General features: G+C 37.1%; 1 protein-coding gene across 1 annotated transcript in view; it reads left to right on the forward strand.

Moving 5' to 3' along the window:
* Positions 1-22,605, forward strand: part of Sugct (succinyl-CoA:glutarate-CoA transferase) — a 674,235-nt gene that overhangs the window by 534,997 nt on the left and 116,633 nt on the right. The window contains exon 13 of the mRNA XM_041630811.1: positions 21,629-21,692. Within this exon, the coding sequence (XP_041486745.1) occupies positions 21,629-21,692 (64 nt within the window). The remainder of the gene's footprint in view (positions 1-21,628; positions 21,693-22,605) is intronic.

The raw sequence follows: 22,605 nt of genomic DNA on the forward strand, positions 1-22,605 counted from the left end.
TTTTTGTCACATTTAGGAAGTCAGTGAGACTAAATAGATTAAGTAAAAATTAAATAGATAAAGAAAAAACAGTTTCAGTATAGGCTGATGGTGGTTAAAAAGTAATAAACCTAAACCGTAAAGGTTTTGAATCAACAGAGAAATGAATACAGACAAGGCAAAAGGCAGTGATAACTGGTGAAACCCAAGTTCCTGACAACAGCGCCTGCAGCCAAAAAAATGTGAAATAATATCCATGTGGCAAAAGTAAGTACCTGTCAGCTCAGAAAGGTGTGGCCAGCACAGCTCTCTCCCAGAAAAAGCAAGGACTTTGAGGAACAAATTCAGTTTTATTATGAACAAATTACTAAGGAGACTATAGAGAATATTCTTCCTGAGAAAGGAAAACAACCATGGAATGCCTAAAATATAAATCAAAATTGAAGTTGAGCCAAAATTGTGTAAACGTGTAGGAAGTAAAGGTCATCAATCCTGAAGATAAGTGATAAGGTGCAATTAAAAAAAACAGATCAATAAACACAGCAATGTATAACTGAGGTCCTGAGGGTCAGCAGGAATGAGGCTACCACAGGTGCCTCCATCTTCTCAAAATTCTGAAGATAAGTGATAAGGTGCAATTTAAAGAAAAAACAGATCAATAAACACAGCAATGTATAACTGAGGTCCTGAGGGTCAGCAGGGATGAGGCTACCACGGGTGCCTCCATCTTCTCAAAAGCCAGAATCATTGGCTACAGCACAGAATACTTGCTCAAGGCAAGTTCATGTTTCACAATGAAACGCACTTTAATGACATGCCCTCTCTCTCTCTCTCTTTCTCTCTCTCCCTCCCTCTCTCTCTCTCTCTCTCTCTCTCTCTCTCTCTGTGTGTGTGAGAGAGAGAGACAGAGACAGAGACAGAGACAGAGAGAGACAGAGATTTGGTGAAATCAAGCGCAAGGCTTATCGCATAAAAGTCAGTTGTTCTATCAGCAAAGTCGCTGCCCCATGCATACCCTTCGGTGCCTATCAAGTGGGTTTTTAGATGAATAGTGTTATGCACAAAAAGCAAATGCCAAGATGAAGCCAATTAAACCAGAATAAAACAAGAACTAACTGATGGGTTGTCTGTTTTTGGTCTAAGATTCAAGTGGTTAAACTGTACCCCATGTGACTATGCTATTAGAAAGCAATGTGGTTATTTATGAAAAATTAAAATTCCATTTTTCTTTTTATTTATGTCTATTGCTATTGCTTTTTCCAAACAAGTGTGAGGCTATTAAGCTGTTTTCATTTTATTACTTAATAAACAAAACAAAATTACTTAAAAAATGAAATGAAACATTTTCCTTTTTGCCTAAAGATATTCCAAAAAAATTCCCAAGAAACTAAGAATTCCAGGAATCAAAAATTTCTGGGCTCATTTGGCATTTAAGTTAGTGGGGACTGACAAGCTATAAATTGATCAGTTTCTATTTTGAAAAGTATGTGTGATAGCTAGTACCAGTTTTCAACTTGACACAATATACCTGAGAAGGGAGTCCCAGTAAGGAGTTGTCTCTATTCAGCAGGACATGGACATCCCTCTTTTGGAGGGGCTATCTGGATCATGCTAATTGAGGTGGGAAGGCCTTGCCACTGTGACTGTCACCACTCGCCAAGGAAAGAATCCTTGATTCCCTAATTGTGGAAAATAGAGCTGAGTTCTGGCACGCATGCATTCATCGACAGTTTTCTGCTCCTGACTGTGCATGTAGTGTGACGGACTGCTTTCAGGTCAAGCTGCCTTGATTTTCCCTCAGTGAAAGACTATAACCTGGAGTTCTAAGCCCAGTAAACTCATTTTCCCCAAAGGTACTTTTGCTGAGGTGTGTTGTCTCAGCAACAGGAAGAGATGCTAACTCAGATTAGAATTTCTCAAGGAAAAGATTAATAAAAGGAGGAAGTCTGTATCTTTCAAAATAGAAAAGGTGGGAAACCAATGTCAAGCATGTTAAATTTTATGGTAGAAAAGTGCATTAAATAAAATATTAAAACAAGTTAAAACTGATCATTAATGGAAATTCATGTAACTTCTATAAAATACTACATTTGAAGGATACAGATATTATCAAATAAATACCTGAAACTTCTGATTTCAATACATGCCTAGAGATTAAAATTCAGAATACTACATGGTTACAAAAAATATATTACAGAAATACAAACCATATTTAAGCTAGTGTGGCTTCAGTAAGTTCAGTCACACAGCTTTAAAACAGTTTCCAGACTGGGGTGGTGGTGGCACACACCTTTGATCCCAGCACTCAGGAGGCAGAGGCAGGTGGATCTCTGTGAGCTCAAGGCCAGCCTGGTCTACAAAGTGAGTCCCAGGACAGCTAGAACTGTTACATAGAAAAACCCTGGCTCGAAAAAGTGGCAGCAACAACAACAAAAACAGTTCTCAGAGCTGCCCAAAGTACATTATTATACAAATTACATTTTAAACAATAAGGCTTTAATTAATTAGAACTTGGAACCTGATGAGTAATGAGTAATAATTTTAAGACAATGTATTTGACAACTTCATAAGTTGGTAAACATCCTATCACATTGGGGTTTGGAAACTTAACTAAATTACATTTTTTGAAACTGTTCTGTGCATGGGGAGTGGAGCCTGTCCTGCATGCATGCAGGTTACAGGTCAGCTCACATACATGAGTGGTTTCCCTTCTGTCATGTGAGACACAGGGAATTCCTTGAGGCTCTGAGCAGCCTGGTCCACTGAAAGACTCTTTTTCAGAAGCAAAATTGAATTTACTGTGAGCTGTGGTTGAGCCTTGCTTCAGTTACTCAAGGTCATTTAGAAACCAATCTAAAAAATGCATTTTTCTCCACAACTTCCCATTCACAGTGAAACAAAAGATGCCAAATAATGAGTACTAAAACTATTGTTTTAATTATTTTATTGATATATATTTGTTGTGTACAGTATTATGTTTCATAAAGTCAATTACTTCTAAGTTTGTATTTTGACATATTCTCCCTTTTTATTATTTAAAGTAGTTTTTAAATTTAAATATATTTTTATCACATTCTTCCTCTTCCAAAGAACTTCCAGATCCTGTCTCCTTCCCTGCCCACCCAACTTTAAGTTCTTTCTCAAAAACAAAAACCCAACACAACAACCCCCCCAAAATAAAACCAACCTCCCCAAACCCCACTAAACTATTATCAAAAGTAACACACACACACAAAACTGTGGAGTCCTTCATGTGTGGTGGTACTAGTCCTGGGCATCATGCCTGTTCTAGTGTGGTTTATATGCCCAGTGTCACTCTATTAGAGAAAAATCATTTTCCCTCTCAGCAGGTTTAAATGACAGTTTACTTGCTAACCTTTATCCTAGTAGCTAGGTTTTCTTTCATTCATTCATTTGAAAAAATACAACAACCCTTCATGATAAAGGTCTTGGAGAGAGCAGGGATACAAGGACCATACCTAAATATAATAAAGGCAATATACAACAAGCCAACAGCCAGCATCAAACTAAATGGAAAGGAACTCCCAGTGATTCTACTGAAATCAGGAACAAGACAAGGTTGTCCACTCTCTCCATATCTATTCATAATAGTACTTGAGGTTCTAGCTAGAGCAATAAGAAAACAAAAAGAAATCAAGGGGATAGAAATCATAAAAGAAAAAGTCAAACTCTCACTATTTGCTGATGATATGATAGTTTACATAAGTAACCCAAAATATTCTACCAAGGAGCTACTACAACTCATGAACACCTTCAGTAATATAGCAGGATGCAAGGTTAACTCAAAAATAATTCAGTAGACCTCCTTTACAAAGATGATAAATGGACTGAGAAAGAAATCAGAAAAACATCACCCTTCACAATAGCCACAAATAGCATAAAATATCTGAGAGTAACTCTAACCAAACAAGTGGAAGACCTGTATGACAAGAACTTTAAATCTTAGAAGAAAGAAATTAAAAAAGACATAAGAAAATGGAAAGATCTCCCATGCTCTTGGTTACATAGAATTAACATAGTAAAAATGGCAATCTTACCAAAAGCAATCTACAAATTCAATACAATGCCCATCAAAATCCCAGCAAATTTCTTCAGAGATATCGAAAGATCAATACTTAGCTTCATATGGAAAAGCAAAAAATCCAGGATAGCCAAATCAAATCTGTACAACTTCTGGAGACATCACAATCTCTGACTTCAAACTCCACTACAGAGTTACAGTACTGAACTGGTATTGGCATAAGAACAGACAGGAGGACCAATGAAATTGAATCGAAGACCCAGATATCAACCCACACACCTACAAACACCTGATTTTTGACAAAGAAGCAAAAACTATAAAATGGAAAAAAGAAGGCATATTCAACAAATGGTGCTGGCATAACTGGATGTCAACATGAAGAAGAATGAAAATAGATCCATATCTATCCCCATGCACAAAACTCAAGTCCAAATGGATCAAAGACCTCAGCATAAAACCAACCACACTGAACCTCATAGAAGAGAAAGTGGGAAATACATGTGAATGCATTGGCACAGGAGACCACTTCCTAAATATAACCCCAGTAGCACAGACACTGAGAGAAACAATTAATGAATGGGATCTCCTAAAACCGAGAAGCTTCTGTAAAACAAAGGACACAGTCAACAAGACAAAATGAAGCCTACAGAGTGGGGAAAAAACATCCACCAACCGCACATTAGACAGTAGGGCGATTTCTCAGGAAACAACCTACCTCAAAACCCAGCAAAACCACTTTTGGGTATATATCCCCCAAAATGGTCAGTTGTACCATAAGGACATGTTCTCAGCTATGTTCATAGCAGCATTATTTGTCATAGCCAGAACTTGGAACAACCTAGATGCCCCTCAAACAAAGAATGGTATAAGAAAAATGTAGTACAATAGAATGTAGAAAAGAATGGTATAAGAAAAATGTAGTACAATAGAATACTACACAGCAGAAAAATATAACGACATCTTTAAATTTGTCAGTTCAGGGTGTTATTTGCTAAAGCTGTTGGTATCCTGCGAAAATCTTGGCTTATATCCTGAATATTTTCCCTTTAAAGTTTCTGAGTTCTAACATTCAAGTTTTTTCATCCATTTGAGTTGATTGTTGTACAGGGTGAGAGTTATGTCTAATTTTTTTGTTCAAAAGCAGATATGTAGTTTTCCCAGCACTACTAGGCAACTGTGCTTTTTCTAATGTATATTGTTGGCATCACTGTTCAAATCAGATAGATACAATTATGTGGGTTTAATTTAGGCCTTCCAGTCTGATCATTGATCTTTGAATCTATTTTTGTATCAGCATCATCCTATTTTAATTATAATGGTTCTGTAATATTGCTTGAAGTCAGGTGTGGTGACATCTCAAGCATCGTACAAACTGGATTAATTTATCAACACCAAGTGACTACCACAGGTGATTGTTGGAGGAAACCTAGGCAGTATGCAGACCAATAGACCCATCTACCCAATCACAGGAGAGAGTTTTTTACACTTAGATAGTAAAAGCAAGTGAGAATTAGGAAGGTACCAGAGATCACTAAAACCAAAAAATAAAAATCACAGAAATTAATATCTACCTTTCGACAATAACTCTAAGTGTCATTGCTTTCAAATTTCCAGTTAAAACATACAAATCCAAAGTAGCAGAGTGGATTAACGGGATTCATTTATTTACCATCTACAAAAAAGAAAAAAAAGGATAATCAATGGCTAAACGTCTTTTAACTGATTAAGCACCAGATCATTTGAGAGCAGTTCCCAATAGCTGTTAAAGTCTTTTACCAGTGCTTTCAACATGCAGGAAAAGAAAGGCTCCTCATTTTTCCTGAGAAACCACCACACTGCTTTCCAAAGTGGTTGCACAAGTTTGCATTCCCACCAGCAATGGATGAGTGTACCCCTTTCTCCACAACCTCTCCAGCAAAGGCTATCATTGGTATTTTTTATTTTAGCCATTCTGACAGGTGTAAGATGGTATCTTAAAGTTGTCTTGATTTGCATTTCCCTGATCGCTAAGGAAGTTGAGCATGACCTTAAGTGTCTTTTGGCCATTTGAACTTCTTCTGTTGAGAATTCTCTGTTCAGATCAGTGCCCCATTTTATAATTGGGTTGATTAGCCTTTTACGGTCTAGTTTCTTGAGATCTTTATATATTTTGGAGATCAGACATTTGTCAGTTGCGGGGCTGGTGAAGATCTGCTCCCAGTCAGTGGGTTGCCTTTTTGTCTTAGTGACAGTGTCATTTGTTTTACAGAAGCTTCTCAGTCTCAGGAGGTCCCATTTATTCAATGAGATCCTTAATGTCTGTGCTGCTGGGGTTATACGTAGGAAGTGGTCTCCTGTGCCCATGTGTTGTAGAGTACTTCCCACTTTCTGTTCTATCAGGTTCAGTGTGTTCGGAGGGAATGGAAACTTGTGCAACCACTTTGGAAAGCAGTGTGGCTGTTTCTCAGGAAATTCGGGATCAACCTACCCCTGGACCCAGCAATACCACTCTTGGGAATATACCCAAGAGAGGCCTTATCATACAACAAAAGTATATGCTCTACTATGTTCATAGCAGCATTGTTTGTAATAGCCAGAACCTGGAAACAACCTAGATGCCCTTCAATGGAAGAATGGATGAAGAAAGTATGGAATATATACATATTAGAGTACTACTCAGCAGTAAAAAACAAGGACTTCTTGAATTTTGCATGCAAATGGATGGAAATAGAAAACACTATCCTGAGTGAGGTAAGCCAGACCCAAAAAGAGGAACATGGGATGTACTCACTCATATTTGGTTTCTAGCCATAAACAAAGGACATTAAGCCTATAATTAGTGATCCTAGAGAAGCTAAATAAGGAGAACCCAAAGAAAAACATATAGGCATCCTCCTGAATATTAACCTTCATCAGGCAATGAAAGGAGACAGAGACAGAGACCCACATTGGAGCACCGGACATAAATCTCAAGGTCCAAAACAGGAGCAGAAGGAGAGAGAGCACGAGCAAGGAACTCAGGACCGCAAGGGGTGCACCCACACACTGAGACAATGGGGATGTTCTATTGGGAACTCACCAAGGCCAGCTGGCCTGGGTCTGAAAAAGCCTGGGATAAAACCGGATTCTCTGAACATAGCAGACAATGAGGACTACTGAGAACTCAAGAACAATGGCAATGTGTTTCTGATCCTACTGCATGTACTGGCTTTGTGGGAGCCTAGGCAGTTTGGATGCTCACCTTACTAGACCTGGATGGAGGTGGGGGTTCCTTGGACTTCCCACAGGGCAGGGAACCCTGATTGCTCTTCAGGCTGGGGGGGGGGGACTTACTTGGGGGAGAGGGAGGGATATGGGAAGCGGTGGCAAGGAAGAGACAGAAATCTTTAATAAATAAATAAATTTAAAAAAATTAAAAAAAGAAAATAGCAAAAAAAAAAAAAGAAAGGCTCCTCACACACTTTGTGAATAAAGTTTCTCTTCATTAAAAAAAATACATTTTGATATCATTCCCAAGAATAGCAAAAAATAAAAATTTAAAAAAGTAAGAAAAGAAAAAGAAAAAGATAATATGATCAAACAGATTTCAAAAATTATTTTATTCTTGAAACATGTTTGGATAAACATTAGAAAATTGTTTCCTCGTATTAACAGATCAGTGGTGAGTTCTCAGATTTCCTTAATAGGTTTATAAAAACTACTCACTGAAGTGAGCATATACAATGCAGCTTCTTTTTAAAGTAGGAAAAGACTCTGAAGTTGATGAGGAATGCTTACAATAATTTGGTACAAGTATATTCTTTGTGAATGTGATCTATATCTTTAAAAGTATAAAAAGAAAAATGTTTTCCACTAATGTTACACTCATTAGCAAATTTGTTGCCATATCTGGCAATACAGTGAGAAATCAAATAAAAATATAGTAATTTGAAGAAAACACAAAACTGATTTCTTAAGGACATTATTGATTTTACCGAAAGCTCAAAAGAATCCATGAATATATTATTGTTAAGAGTGTTAGCCTTATTTAAAAAAAAACAGTATTTAAAGATTAATATTGTCTGAAAATTGAAACAAAAAATGTTTAATTTTTCCCAAGCAGCTATATTGTATTCCTAACACATTTAATTTTAAAAAATACACAAAGTTTTTTATTAAAAATGCTAACACTTTATAAAATATCAAGGATGACTTAAATAAATGGATATTGCTAAAGTAAATGTTTAACGGATGTAAGATAATATGATAAGAATACTCTTTCTGCCCGATGGGGATTTCCTGACTTGAGTAAGCTAACATTGAGATTTATAGAGAAGAGGTAAGGGCCAAGAACCCCTAAGGGCAAAGGGTAAGTCAGGAGTGAGTCATAGATCTTGTCAAATGTAGTATGGGGACTCAATGCAAAGCCACAGTGATTTAGTCACTGTGGGGCTGGCAGGGGGTCAGACCAACAAGCCAGAAGCAAGGCCAGCATAGAAGTGACTGATGGCAGGATGGTGCTCTGTGCCTTTCAGAGAGGAAAACTGCTAAAGAATAACTCAGAGGAAAGGAAAATTGAACTGCTTCTCACATCACAATCAAAACTTAATTCTTGAGTTTAAAAAATGCAGTGGAAGACTGAAATCTTAAAATCAATTACTTGTTTTCTTTGAGGTAAATGTAGATTCATGTGCAACTGTAAACACATAATACAGGGGGTTCTACATAGCATCAGTACCAGGATATTAATCAAGACAAAGACCATGTCATCACGCATAAGGTTGCCTTGTTGCTCTGTTATAGCTATAGAAACTCTCTTCTCCACTCCAGAGCTTGACAGTGATGGTGCATGCCTTTGATCTCAGCACTCAGGAGACAGAGGCAGTCAGATCTTGAACAACAACAGCAACCAAATTGACCCTTACTATAAAACCATCTCAAACTGGCTCTTTTCACTTTATATGACTCCCTCAAGAGTCATGGAAGTTTTTGTGTCAATTTGTTTTTATTCCTTTTTATTGTTAAGGAATATGACATATTAAATAGTACCACTAATGGTTACTAAAGATGTCTATTTCTAATTTTAGGCTGTTACAAATGGAACCCCTATTAATATTCATGTGTAAGTTTTTGTATGAACATAGATTTCATAAATATTCAAAAATATAAATGCTGGTTCTGTCTAGCTATTATCTATCTAAATATCTATCATCTATCTATCTATCCATCCATCTATCCATCTATCTATCCATCATTTATCTATCTATCTATCTATCTATTCTTCTATCTATCTATCTATCTATCATCTGTCTATCTATCTATCTATCTATCTATCTATCTGTCTATCTATTTATCTATATTATCATCTATCTGTTTTTTGGAAACTACCTGTTTTCCAGACGAGCCAGGCCATCTTACATTTTCACTGAGGATGTTTGAGTGATCCAGTTTCTCCTTTCCAGAAATGAATGTCGTTATTTAAAATTTTAGCTCTCGTTTTGGGTTTGTCATTGTAGAGATAAATCACAGTCTCTGTTGACTCCTCGCTTCCTAATGGTTAATGACATTGATTATATTTCTCCATGTGCTTCTTTTCATATCTCGTGTAACCACCGGTAAAATGCCTAATTATGCCTATTTATGATCTAGAAATATTCTCTAGTTGGACTGTGATTTATTTTTACTGTAATGAGTTATTTATGCATATTTACACACACACACACACACACACACACACAAACCCCTACACACATACCATGTTGCTTATTAGTCTATTCTCAGAACTGTTATTTTTAAATATTTCCCTACACTAGAACTTCTCTGTTCATTCCCGTACATATTCTCTGGCAGAGTAATCTCAAAGACTTTATCTGTTTTTTCCTCCTGAAATTTAATAAAATTTAGGCCTTGTGGACTTTCTCTCTTCCATGTTAGCATGTTCACTGCTGTTATTCTTGTTCAGCTTATGTTTAGGCAATCACGCTGGTAAGATTTTATGAGTGTAATTTCTGGTATTCTAGGAGACAATTTCATTTTAAGCTTTCTGTTTCTCTGACTCTTACAACCTTCAGACCTCTCTTCAATGATCCCTGAGATTTAGGTATAAGAGTCGTATTCTAGATGTACCTGATGATACTGGAGTCCACAACTCTGTATTTTTAGTGTGTGGTTTTCTTTAACAGACCCTGTTGATACAAACATACACACACACACATACACACACATAACAACAATTAATAGAGGTAATTAATTTGAAAGAGAAAGGAGTGGTATATAGAAGAATTTGGCAGAATAAATGAAAAGGAAAATGATTCAAATATATTATAATTCCCCCAAAAATAAAAATTATAGTATTTTAAATTTTAATTCCATGATCCATTGAGATAGAAGATATAGTTTACTACACAGGGGATTATGTGCATGCCAGAAACCATAGGTTACCAAATATAATTATTTGTGCCAGGTGTGGGATACCCCCCCTTGAACTGTTGGCCATAAGTTTCCTGGAGACACTCAAAATTTTTGTTACTCTAGGCTGCCCACAAGAACTTGAAGGTAAGACCCTATCGTTCAAGATACCACACACATTGGTCACATGACATGGAAAAATCAAGCTGGTACTGATTAAGGAGCTTTATCTCTGATGTCTAGCTTTTGTAGTACTGAAACAGGCTACATAGGCTGTTTGGGGATGGGGTCTTAGGGCAAGTCATTGGCAGTATTACCCAATACTGCCAATTGAATCTGGTAACTCTAAGTATGACTTGCATGGCAAAATATCCCATGGGTGCTACAGAGGTAGGAATGGTATGGGAGTAACCATCGGCCTTCTGATTGGTTTATAGCCCATTCCACAGAAGGAAACACATGCCTGTACTATACATCTGGCCATGGACCCATGGTTGTGAAACACAGAGATCCCAGAGGAAAAATATAGAACTGTTAGTTTGCACAAGTGACATTGTATTAAACTTCCCCCTAAATTTATATTTCTATGTTTAAAGATTAGTGCAGTTCTCAGACCTTATCAGAAAAAAAAAATTTTGTAATGAATGATGGTTAACATGGAAAGACACATCTGATGAAAGATCAGAAATTTAAGTGTCATCAGAGTGTATAGCCCTAAATGGCATGACTGTATTACATCTCTCCCCAAGTCTCAGGGACCATCATGGAAAAGAGGTTTTAATAAGTCTTTTTCTTTACTATCAACTCCCTAATAAATAAATACACAGAGACTTATGGATAATTATAAAGGCTCAAATTTAGCTTAGACTTGTTCCAATAGCTCTTAGAACTTAAATTAACCCATTTATATCAATCTATGTTATCCCTGTGGCTTTTAATATTTCATTCCGTACATCTGACTCCCTCCATGTGTTATTGGCAACTCCCTTTACCTCGATAATCTCCGCCCCTTCCTCTCTGTGCCCAGAAGTCCTGTCTATACCTCCTGCCTAGCTATTAGCCATTCAGATTTTTATTACACCTATCACAGCAATACCTTTTCACACAGTGTAAAGAAACATTCCACAACAGAGAGTGGCAGGAGATCCAGGAGTACTTGAGAGAAACACTGTTTTCTAGACATGAGAGGGCTGCTGTACTCATGAATTCACAGCATCAGACGTTGCTTCCTGTTATACAACAGTTTCCTCCAAGATTAAGACTGTACACCTTGGGAGGAAGCTTGTTAAAACACAGAATAATGTAAGGAAGGTAAATCAACAAAATGTTCTAAATCAGGGTGTTAAAAAGGGAGAGAAAACAACAGAATGTTCTTAGATGCATGCTAAGACAGAATTGTCAGGGAGCAGCTTCTATAAAACACCTCTCTCCAGGGTAGGGGCATGGGGAGTTAGAAATATTAGTAAAGCTTATGAAGACACATGTGAAAATAACGAAACAGAAAGAATAGAAAATACCAGGAGGGCATTCCAGTGAATACTGAAATCACCCATGTTTATTTTTCTGTATTCTTTTATACCCAATTAAAAAGGGGGAAGAATGTAACAAAAGACTTTATTAACATAATACAAAGGACAACTTGAACAGTTAATTCCTTTAATGCTTTGAGGCATCAAATCATTAGCATTCTGTTGCTTAGGCAGTGAAACTACCCTAGACCCAGTATCCTGAAGGCAACCACTTTCCAAATAACCTCGTATTACAAAAGAAGGAGCAAAAGTATATTTGCATATTCTGACCATCGGTCAGGATGGAGTGGATCTACCTGTATGAACTATCATAATGTGAAAAGAACCCTGAGTTGGGACATGTAGCTACACTTAAGCAACCTCCAAACTCTCTGATGATCAGACAAGGTGGAAATAGGCTTATAGTTTTGGGCCTCCACATAAAATATTTATAGGGAGGTTAAACAAAAGGATGTTTTGAGGACAGGTGAAACATTCTATCCTTCAGGGAAGATCCTTAAGCTGGGGAAGTAAACTTAACTAAATGGCTACAGAAAGTCCCTAAAACTGACCAGATTCTTTAGACTTCTTCCTTCTCTAACATATAGAAACAATAATGACTGTTTGAGTTAACCGTAGTATATGAGGAGTATCTTGAGTTGGCTTAAGGTGAGACAGGTGAATCCAATGAGGGAGTCCCTTGAGCTTGGCAGCTGTGGGAGTTACAAGATTTACTTTAAAGGGGCCCTGCCATTTAGGGGAAAGGTGTGAGGGGCATTGGTCTCAGGGAGAGAATAGTACCTGTTCTCCTATTTTAATTGGCAGTGGGCATGAATTAACACATGGTTGAGATATTTAGTAGTTGGTGAAATACCATAATAGGGAGTGAAGATGGGATAACAGCGGAGTTAGCAGGTGATCAGGAATGGGAGAGGTTTTAGGTGAGAGGCCTGGGGCTAAAATGGGCTGCCCATAATTGAGTTCAAAAGGCTAGATAGAAAGGGGGCTTTTGGGGAGAGCCCTAAGACTATGAAGGGCCAGAGGCAAAAGTGTTACCCAGTCAAGGTGAAGCTCCTATGACAAGAACATTTTTTTAAGGAACAGTTAGTTTGTTCTACTTTTCCTGAAGACTGAGGATGGTATGGGATATGAAAATGCCAGAGAATATTAAGAGCCGTAGATAAAGTTTGAGAGATCTGAGAGGTAAACTCTGGGTCACTATCCAGCTGAAGAGAGGTTGGGCTTCCAAACCAGGGGATAATCTCTTGGAGAAGAACATGAGAAACTGGGCCCTCTTGTTAGTGTTGAGGAATGCTTCAGTCCACCCAGACATGGTGTCCACCAAAACCAGGAGATAATTAACTCATCTGACTATGAGCATATGAATAAAATCAAGCTGCTAGTCAGTTCCTGGCAGGGAGCCCCTGGTTTGGTGAGATGAAAAGTGAAGCTACCAGAGAGAGAAGGAGAACCAGATGGGTGGGGAAGGAGCCAGGGCAGCAGCTACCTGTTTTGGAGAGAAACAGAAAGGAAGGACTTGGGCTACAAGCAGGAAGGAAGATCTTCCTGCCTTAGCAGTGGACAGGGGAGGGAGTGGGCAGGGCTTTCTCTTAAAGGGACAGGACAGACCATTACAGATGTGACTTCTGGTAGGTTGATCATATCTAGTCAATGGCTTTGTGCCCTGGACTATATGAACAGAACAAATAGAAGTAATAAGTTGCAAAACAATGATAATGGGGCACAAAGTTGTAGGGGTAGGAGGTGGGGACGGATTAAAAAAGAGTTGGGTGAATGTGATATAAATGCCTTTTTAAGGAAAAAAAAGTTTTAGGTTGAGATTTTTTTTATTTGCTTATTGCTTTTTTTGTTTGTTTTGCTAATAGTTCAGTCACATTGGTGAAAAAGCTATCTTTTCTCTCCTTTATTTGTTCCTTTGACAAGAATTATTTAGACATGCCCACTCTATTCCCTTCATTTTGATGTTTGTTCTTTTGTTAATATCATTTCTCCTTGCTCCCTAGTGTATAATAATATGCAAGGTATCTTAATATCAGATAGAATCAGTCTCATTTTATGGTTACTTTCAAAACTGTTAAACCTGTTTTAAGCCATTGATTTTTATGCTAACCTGAAACATAAAAGAAATAAAATGATCTCAAAAAACCGAAAAAAAAAAACTGTTAAACCTGGTTTGAGTCTAGAATTTTTCATGTAAATCTTTTAATAAAAACAATTTTTCAATACAAAAATGTGAGTCTTCACAAAAAAAAACCCACACCAAACTCTACAATTTGGGATACCTGTGCCTATGCTATGTTGTGTATCCTGGCCGTTAGCATGGTGTGTTTGTTTCTGAATGTGTCGAAGACATCTGTGATTTTTTCTATCAGTACTTTGTAGATTCCAGCTTACAGACTCTGTGTTTTGCTGTGGTCAAATCTCAGTATTTAATCTCTTTGTAATGATAATTTGTTTTAGTGTGTTTGTTCATGATCTTTTCTACCCTTTTTTTCTTTATTTAATCATTTTTTAGTGTTCTTCCTTTGCTGTATTTTGGTTTTTGTTAGTTTGTTTGTTAAGGGTCTTATTATCTATTCCAGGCAGGCAGGACTTTCTCTGTCTTTCTGTGTCAGGCTTTTACATGCTGGGACCGTAGGACACATCACTGCCGTTCTCAAGCAGATATACTATTTATTAAGTGGAAACTATTGCCTTCCATCACTAAACTATCTTTGTCATCTAAGCCTATGGAAGAAATTTAAGATATATAGCAAAAACTGTAGAACACATAACCGAATTTAGAATGTTGTTTATCCAAATACAACATAAAATGAATAAGTAATAAAGCCATATTTTCATTTCTATTATTTTATGTTACAAGAAAGGATTCATATCCAGAATATATAAAATTAGAAAATTCAGTATTAAAAGTCAACTAAAGCACTGAGAAAGGGCACAAATAAATTGGATAAATATTTAATTATAAAGAGTACTTTAATGATTATTAAACTGAGAAAATGTGTCCATTGTCTTAGTAAATCAAGGAAATGCAAGTTAAAGCCTCAACGAGAAAAACTGGTCGAAGCTGAATACTCAAATACCTGGTTTTGCCAACAAATGTACAGCAAGTGAAAATCATTCACAAACTATTTAGAAAGTACTTGGTTCTTACCTGGTGTTACACACACATCTGTTATCAGTTCTTTAGGTATATGTTCTAGAGAAATAGTTTCATGAAAAAGTATGTTAATAGGTGCATTTTTAGTCACAGTAAAATAAATGCAAAGCACATAAGAAAACAGTAGGTAACTAAATTAGGGTGTATTTGCAGGGGCATGGGGGGTCTTACCAGTGAGCACACCACTGAAGAAAATGAATCTTGTTTCAACAACAATTAACTTCATATACATCCCCAGATGGCTGGGGGCCCAAGAGCTTCAGTACCCTTCATTACTAGATGCTGACAGGTCATATGCTAGACAGATCTGTCTATAAGCAACCCTAAGGAAACTCACTGGGATGTAAAAAGAAAAAAAAATGATACAAAAGCATAAAAAGAGAAGAGGGCTTAATTAGGAAAAAATCAGCAGAATTGAAAGGAAGAAAATAATCAAAAGAAATAAGATGAATATGATAAAATCAGTTATATAGTATATGTAAAAGAATGTCACAATGAAACAAATTAGGTATAATTCATACCAGTAAAAACTACAAAATTATGGTACATTTATACAATACCATACTTTACATTGATGGCCCTGGTTAGTCCACAGCCTTGTGGTCCAAAGCAGTTGCATCATGGACATAATTTCCAGAGATAAAGCAGGTCAGAAAATACATGTGCATGATTTCACTGAGATAAATGTAAGTTAATTAAATACTTAATTGTTGATTGTATGCACATATATGGTACAAGTATAAAAATAAGAGAATGAGTACGAAAATTTAGTAGAGTGATTATTTGGGATTTGATAATGGTTTGAGCATACTTGGAAGATTAAACCTGTTGAAAATATTTCATTTTTTTTTTTGATTTTTCGAGACAGGGTTTCTCCGTAGCTTTTGGTTCCTGTCCTGGAACTAGCTCTTGTAGACCAGGCTGGCCTCGAACTCACAGAGATCCGCCTGCCTCTGCCTCCCGAGTGCTGGGATTATTTTTGTACTGGTGTTGAGTGCATGTGTGCTCATTATCAGTATTATTGAGCTATATGTATATATTATAATTCCTCTTTGCATGACTTAAATAGTGATTATATATATATATATATTCATATTCCCTGGATCTAGAATTGCTGAAAGTTTTGTGAGTTGCTATGTGGGAATTGAACCAGTGTCCTCTGTAGGAGAAGCATGAACTCATAACTGATAAGCCAGCTCTTCAGCCACACAATTACGAGTTTTTGAACTTGAAGAGTTAGAGGCTTGTATATATTAAGTTGAAAATAAATTTTAGTTATAGAAATTGAGTTAAAAGGGAGATTGAATGTGATCAAAGCATGTTTTGTGAAACTCTCACTGAACTAATAAAAATCTAAAAATAATAGTGAAACTAAGAAAAGAAAAGAACAAAAAAGAAATAAAGAGAAGTTGAGTCAAAGGAGTAAGAGAGCTCCAAACACCAGCTTTTAAATCTGATCTCCTTTAGCTAGGTAAATATGAGAGCTTACCTTGATATTTGTTTCATGACTTCATGTTATTTCTGTTTTTTTTTTTCTGTGAGAAGTTTTTATAAACAGTTGAGCTACCTTGTTGACTGTATCTAAGTTTTACCTTTGCTTTTATAGCTTCTCAAATGCTGTTTCAAAATTATTCTCTGTTACACTAAGAATTATTAAATTGCTGCAGTTGACATATGTTGAATGGCCTTAATATGAAATTCAAAGTGCTCCAAAAATGAAATTTTTGGAGTGCTTTGATACCACAAATGGAAATTTTCATCTGATATTATTGGTTGGATCATAATATAAAGAACACATAATTGTATTCTTTGGTTTTGGTGGATATATTTTACATCACAAATGGGTTATCCCTTCTTGTTAATTTTTGTAGCTAGTTTTTATGTTTTCTAGTTAACTATGAGTATGTCCCTTCAATGGCTTCTCAGCATGGGCTCTGGAATGTCTTACCTCGTTTGCACTACAGCATTGAAATCAGCCAGAAGTGCTAACTAAAATCATTGCAAAGCAACCCTGAAAACAAGTAGCTAAGATTCTAAAATACGAATATTGTAGAAGAACTTTGTGTCTAGGGAAATCTTAAGTTAAATAGCCCCATCAAATAATAAAACCAAAAGAAACTACTGATATTTATTCAGTTAATCCAATTTAATTAAAACAACTCAATAGATATTTGTTGAACATCTATCAAGTACATAGATGATTAAACAGATATTATTACATAACAGATAATATTATATAACAACAGTTAAACCTACCGACTGGTAGGTATTTACCTGGAATTCTACATGCAGGGTTGTACGTTTCTGGAAGGTGCTTTTCTGCAGCCTCAGTTTTCCTTAGCACTTTGTATTGGGCACATTAGTGTTTGTGGAGCATCTTTTCTGTTCTAGATTGGCTCAAGTCTCTTGTTCTCTGTCCCTTCTTCTACAGTTACAGACAATTTTGGTGCAAATTCATTCATCAACACTTCCTGCCCCTTCCTTGTACCTGATGTATCAGAGTTGTATGGAGTTTGTTGAATTAAGTGAATTTATCAGATGAGGACTCACAGTAAATAGCGTAGATTCATCTTCTTCGGGGATTATTGCTAAGGCCCTTGTTGGTTTTATCTCAGTTTTGATACATGTAAAGAAAATGTATCCTTGATGTGGTTTTCTTGCTTTCCATAAAAGATTTGCATTGGATAGATGTGTGTGTGTGGGGGGGGGGGGGGTCTGGGGATTGAACCTAGGGTCGTGTATATAACACATTACCACTGAGCAGTATCTTAAGTCCCTTCCTCCCTTTTGATTTTTAAACAGGGTTTTACTAACTTGTCCAGGCTGGTCTTGAACTCATGCTGTAGTACAAAGAGGACTTGAATTTGGAATTCTCCTGCCTCAGTATCCCAATAAGCTAGGATTACAGGCTTGTGCTTGTAATACTGAGGGTGTCAGCTTTTTAATTTTTATGCTCTTTTGTTTGTTTTCCTATTGCTGCATTATAGACTTTTTCTTCATCTTCCATAGGACTTTATAAAAAGACTTACTTTAAACTTTATTTCTTACACCACTCTAAGGTATACATTTATCATCCCATCATTAATACATTATCATTTGACTCTCATTAGGCTGTCACTCTATAAAACCCTTGAGAAAGAAAGAGAGTCCTTATTCTAAGTAGACCTGATACTTTCCTAAAGAGGTTAGTGCACTATCTAAAATTCTATTCTTGGCAAGAATAGGCTTTTGAAACATCAAGAAGAAATAAAAATTTAGAGGAGCTACCAAACAATGAAAGGAGTAAAAAGAATAAAATAAGGAAAATATGGGAGAAAACAGTCGAATCTAAACACACTGCCAAAGGTCAAACTGACATAAGAGTTCCAGGGAAGGTTTTGTCTTGATTTTGAAATAATTTAGTATGCAATAAGAAGGATCTGAATAATCAGATTGAAGTTAAAGTCATGAAATCTTTGTGAAGAAAAGCTATAAAGTCCCTGATTGGGACTGGCAAGAAAACTCTAGTTAAAGGTACACTGCTCTTTCATAGGACCCCCGCTGGCTCCCAATACCCCCATCAGGCTGCTAATATCTGTTTGTTACTCCACTTCCCATAAATTTGATTCTATTTCTTCAGGCCTAAATGAGCACTAGCTCTCATGTGCACCCTGTACCACAATATACACATAAGTTTTTAAAATATCTGTTAAGGTCCCTGAAGATTCTCTAGTCCATTTTTAGTAGCAATAGAGCTGAAGATTTTTATTCAAATTTTGCATTCAAATTCTAGACACTGATTTCTTAGCTAGATGAGAAAATGAAAGGGGCATGTGTTAACCCTTTGCAAAGAAATGCTTAGTAAGAGGTGGCAGGGTTCATGCCTCAGTTTCCAGTGAAGCTTTGACAAGACAACACACTGAAGTGGGCAGGTAAGATTTATGCCAGGATATAGTCTTCTGAAATATTTGAAAATGATACTGGGCAAAGCTCCACAAGCAAGGTTGGAAAATGACCCAAGACTCTGGGTCACTGGGCAGTTTTCCAGGGACAGTACTATCTCTGGGGTGATGATACCTGAGCTATGAGAAAAGCCTGTGGAATCTTCTCAACTCCACACTGTACATTAAAGAGGAGCCTCTGCCAAGCGAGGGAGTAGAGTCAGCCCTTTCTACAGATGGGAGCTCACTCAGTCCAGCCCATTTGCCTCTTTGTACAAACGTCACAGCAAATGACAATGAGAAGTGGCAGTTAGCATCCTGTGCCTAACATCAAACATATTTGTGTTTTTGCTTAAAGCTAAGTATTGATCAGGTAAAAGACTCAAGCAGGAAATATTACTGCAGACAGAAATCAAGTTAGAGGTGAAGGAAGTGTGATCCCTAATGCAGCTTCTGGGGAAAATTTCAATCAACTGCCACTAGCTTCGCTTCACGAAACTTTGACATATGTCCCTTGACCTTTACCAACTACCCTTTCACGTTTGACACTTAACATTTGCTACATGATTAAAATTCAGCGTTAATTAATTTCAACGCTATCAGTTCGGTTATATTTAGCTAAGAACACTCACTTTTGTCTTTTGTGAGTAGCACTGCAGCGCTATTACAAAGAGGTAGTCAGGAGGGCAACAGGGATACGAGAAGAGAAGAATGATTCAGTGTGCGGATAATTGTTTCAAGTGAAATTTAGCTTGGTATTTTTGTTCCTGTCCTCAGCAGAACTGAGATTTAGCACCTCCGGCTGGCATTTAGCCCCCACCCCCATGGAGAAGGAGGCTGTGCTGGGTGGATGCTGAGAATGAGCCACACCAGAATTAAATTATAGCACAGTTCTAACACTGGCAAGGGTTTTCTCTGGCCAGCTCTTGTGTACAAACCTGGTGATGCCAAAAGAAAAGCAAGGCATTGCTATCAAGGCTCTCCATATGGTGTGGTGCTGCCCTGACTGGTGGGAGTTGAATGCTTGCTAGAGAGTTGCTGTCCTAATCAGTGTCCATTCCTCGCATAACCGGGGCAGATGCCAGAATACTTAAGCACAACAGATTAGGACATCTAACCTTAAACGGTTTCCCATGAAGTTTTCTTATTGATGACTTCTGTCATAGTATGACCAAAACCCTTATTAGAAAGATAGCCCTATCTCATTTTTTTTTATTTTCCTAAGTTTTTTTTTCCCAAGGAAGAACATGCTTTTATCAGCTCCTTTGTTCCATGTATCTTTACCTTATAAATGCATTGTCCTGACAATGCGGTTCACTAAATCGGAACCTCAAAATGCTATAGAACCATTATCACTATTGTTCTTGTGTGAACTCAAAGTCCTTAACTGTACTGCGCCTCTGGCATGCTTCTGTCATGTACAGGATAGGAAGAGAGGCCTACCCTGTTGACAGTGAAGGAGAAACCATTTACATTCAACTTGCATTGAAGTCCCAACAATTCATGTTGGATTGATTGAGATAGGATTCTCGTGGTATCCCCTATTGTTTAAAACAAAACAAAATTTTGTAGAATTTTGTTCCTGTGTCATAAAATTTTCATCTACAGTAATTCAACATTTATGTTACAGATACTGGCCCCAAGGCATCATGACATTCTCTATTAATAGGTAAAGCACTTTGAGAATATCTAACAGATTTGGGTTCTTGAACAACAACAACAACAAAATTTTAACCTTCATTTTCAGGTTTCCTAGTCAAATAAAAGAGCACTCAGGTTTATGTCCCTGGTGAGATACTGGGTAGTTACTGACCTTAGGTATTACCCTAAGCTGTGTTTACACTTTTTCCTAAGGGAACACTGGGAAGCTGATCTTGGTCACAGAACAGAAGAACCTTTTAAGCCCTCTAGCAAGAGGTTTTTGTTTTTTCTCTTTCTGTGTTCCTTTATCAGAGTCCTATTCTTTATATAGTCTTATCAGCCTTGAAAACATCACTGGGTTAACCTCCCCGCCCAAGTCCCTAACCTGGGCCTCCCATAGACTCTCTCAATTAGCTCTGCCCATATTCTTGTCTTAACATTCTTGTATCCTTCACCTCCGGCAGTGACTTGCCCCTTGGATGCTCTGATTTACCTTTCATTGGAATGATCTTTAAATTCCACTGAATACATTGACAAGTGTGTGGGCTCCTCTGTTCCAGACCCAGATCCTACCCCACTCCTTTCCCTGCTTTAATTGTCTTTGGTCAGGTCTTGCCAGAATTTAAAACACACGCGCGTGCGCACACACACACACACACACACACACACACACACACACACACGGTAACTTTTAACATTAGAGTAGAAGACTTGGATGAAAGCGGGGAGATGATCAGCTATATTTAAAATGAAGGGAGATTTTGTATGAATGTATTTTTCTGGTTCATGAGTCTCTTAGCCATTTTTGGCTTCAATTGACATATATGACAATAAGAAACACTTCACATATTTATTTTCAAATGACAGATAAAAGTTATCTGTTTTGTAATTTCTTTCTCCAATGTTGACTAAGTAGTTTACTAAGTAAGGTCAACTTTCCACATGCCTTGAGATTGAAGATGGTTTCTTTCTTTCTGGTTTTTGTTTCCAGGTATTGCACAATGGCCTCGTTATGGAGATGGATCACCCCACTGCAGGGAAGATTTCAGTCCCAGGTATGAACTTGTTTGTTATTTTCCTTAGCACCTTCATTCATCAGTTGAGCTTTTGCTCTCCATGGTGAGCCCATGAAAATTCTCTAAAGAACTTATTGGAAGCAATTCAAATGCATAATTTTTGTATAAAAGGGGAATGCTATGACCGTACCTACTCATAAGAATGTAGGCAGAAGCTAGAGGCTATATGTCTTTTCTCTAAAGAATGTTGAAATATCTCAGTGACAAAAAATGTTCATGTTTACTCATTCCACTTTCTGTAGTCAGGTGCACATAAAAGTACATTATGCAATTTTCAATACACAAAAAATAATAGATATGATATATCCAGAAAGGCTTTGTGATTCATGTGACAATAGAAATGAAGAATAGGAATGTGGGAATAATCATCTTTCAAAACTGTAATCTTCACCTTCCAGATCAGAAATTTAAATGTTTTCATTAATAAATTTAAGTTTTTCAACATTGACTCATATCAAATAAACTCACCAAAGTGTTTTGCTTAAGTGAAAAAGCTACCATTTTCATTTCCAGAGGGAGTCATCTTCGTAGTGGCCCAGAGTATGATGTCACTCGCAGAGACTCCTCCACATCTAGTATGATGTCACTCGCAGAGACTCCTCCATTTCTAGTATGATGTCACTCACAGAGACTCCTCTATTTCTAGTATGATGTCACTCGCAGAGACTCCTCTATTTCTAGTATGATGTCACTCACAGAGACTCCTCTATTTCTAGTATGAGGTCACTCGCAGAGACTCCTCCATTTCTAGTATGTTGACACTCACAGAGACTCCTCTATTTCTAGTATGATGTCACTCACAGAGACTCCTCCATTTCTACATCTCAATACCAACCTGAGAATGATTTCCTGAATCTTCTCAGATAATAGTCATTGACAAGCAAGAGTGTGT

The sequence above is a fragment of the Microtus oregoni genome, unplaced genomic scaffold (assembly GCF_018167655.1).
Source record: "Microtus oregoni isolate MIOR12 unplaced genomic scaffold, Mior012 000035F_ref0000213, whole genome shotgun sequence".
NCBI lineage: Eukaryota > Metazoa > Chordata > Mammalia > Rodentia > Cricetidae > Microtus > Microtus oregoni.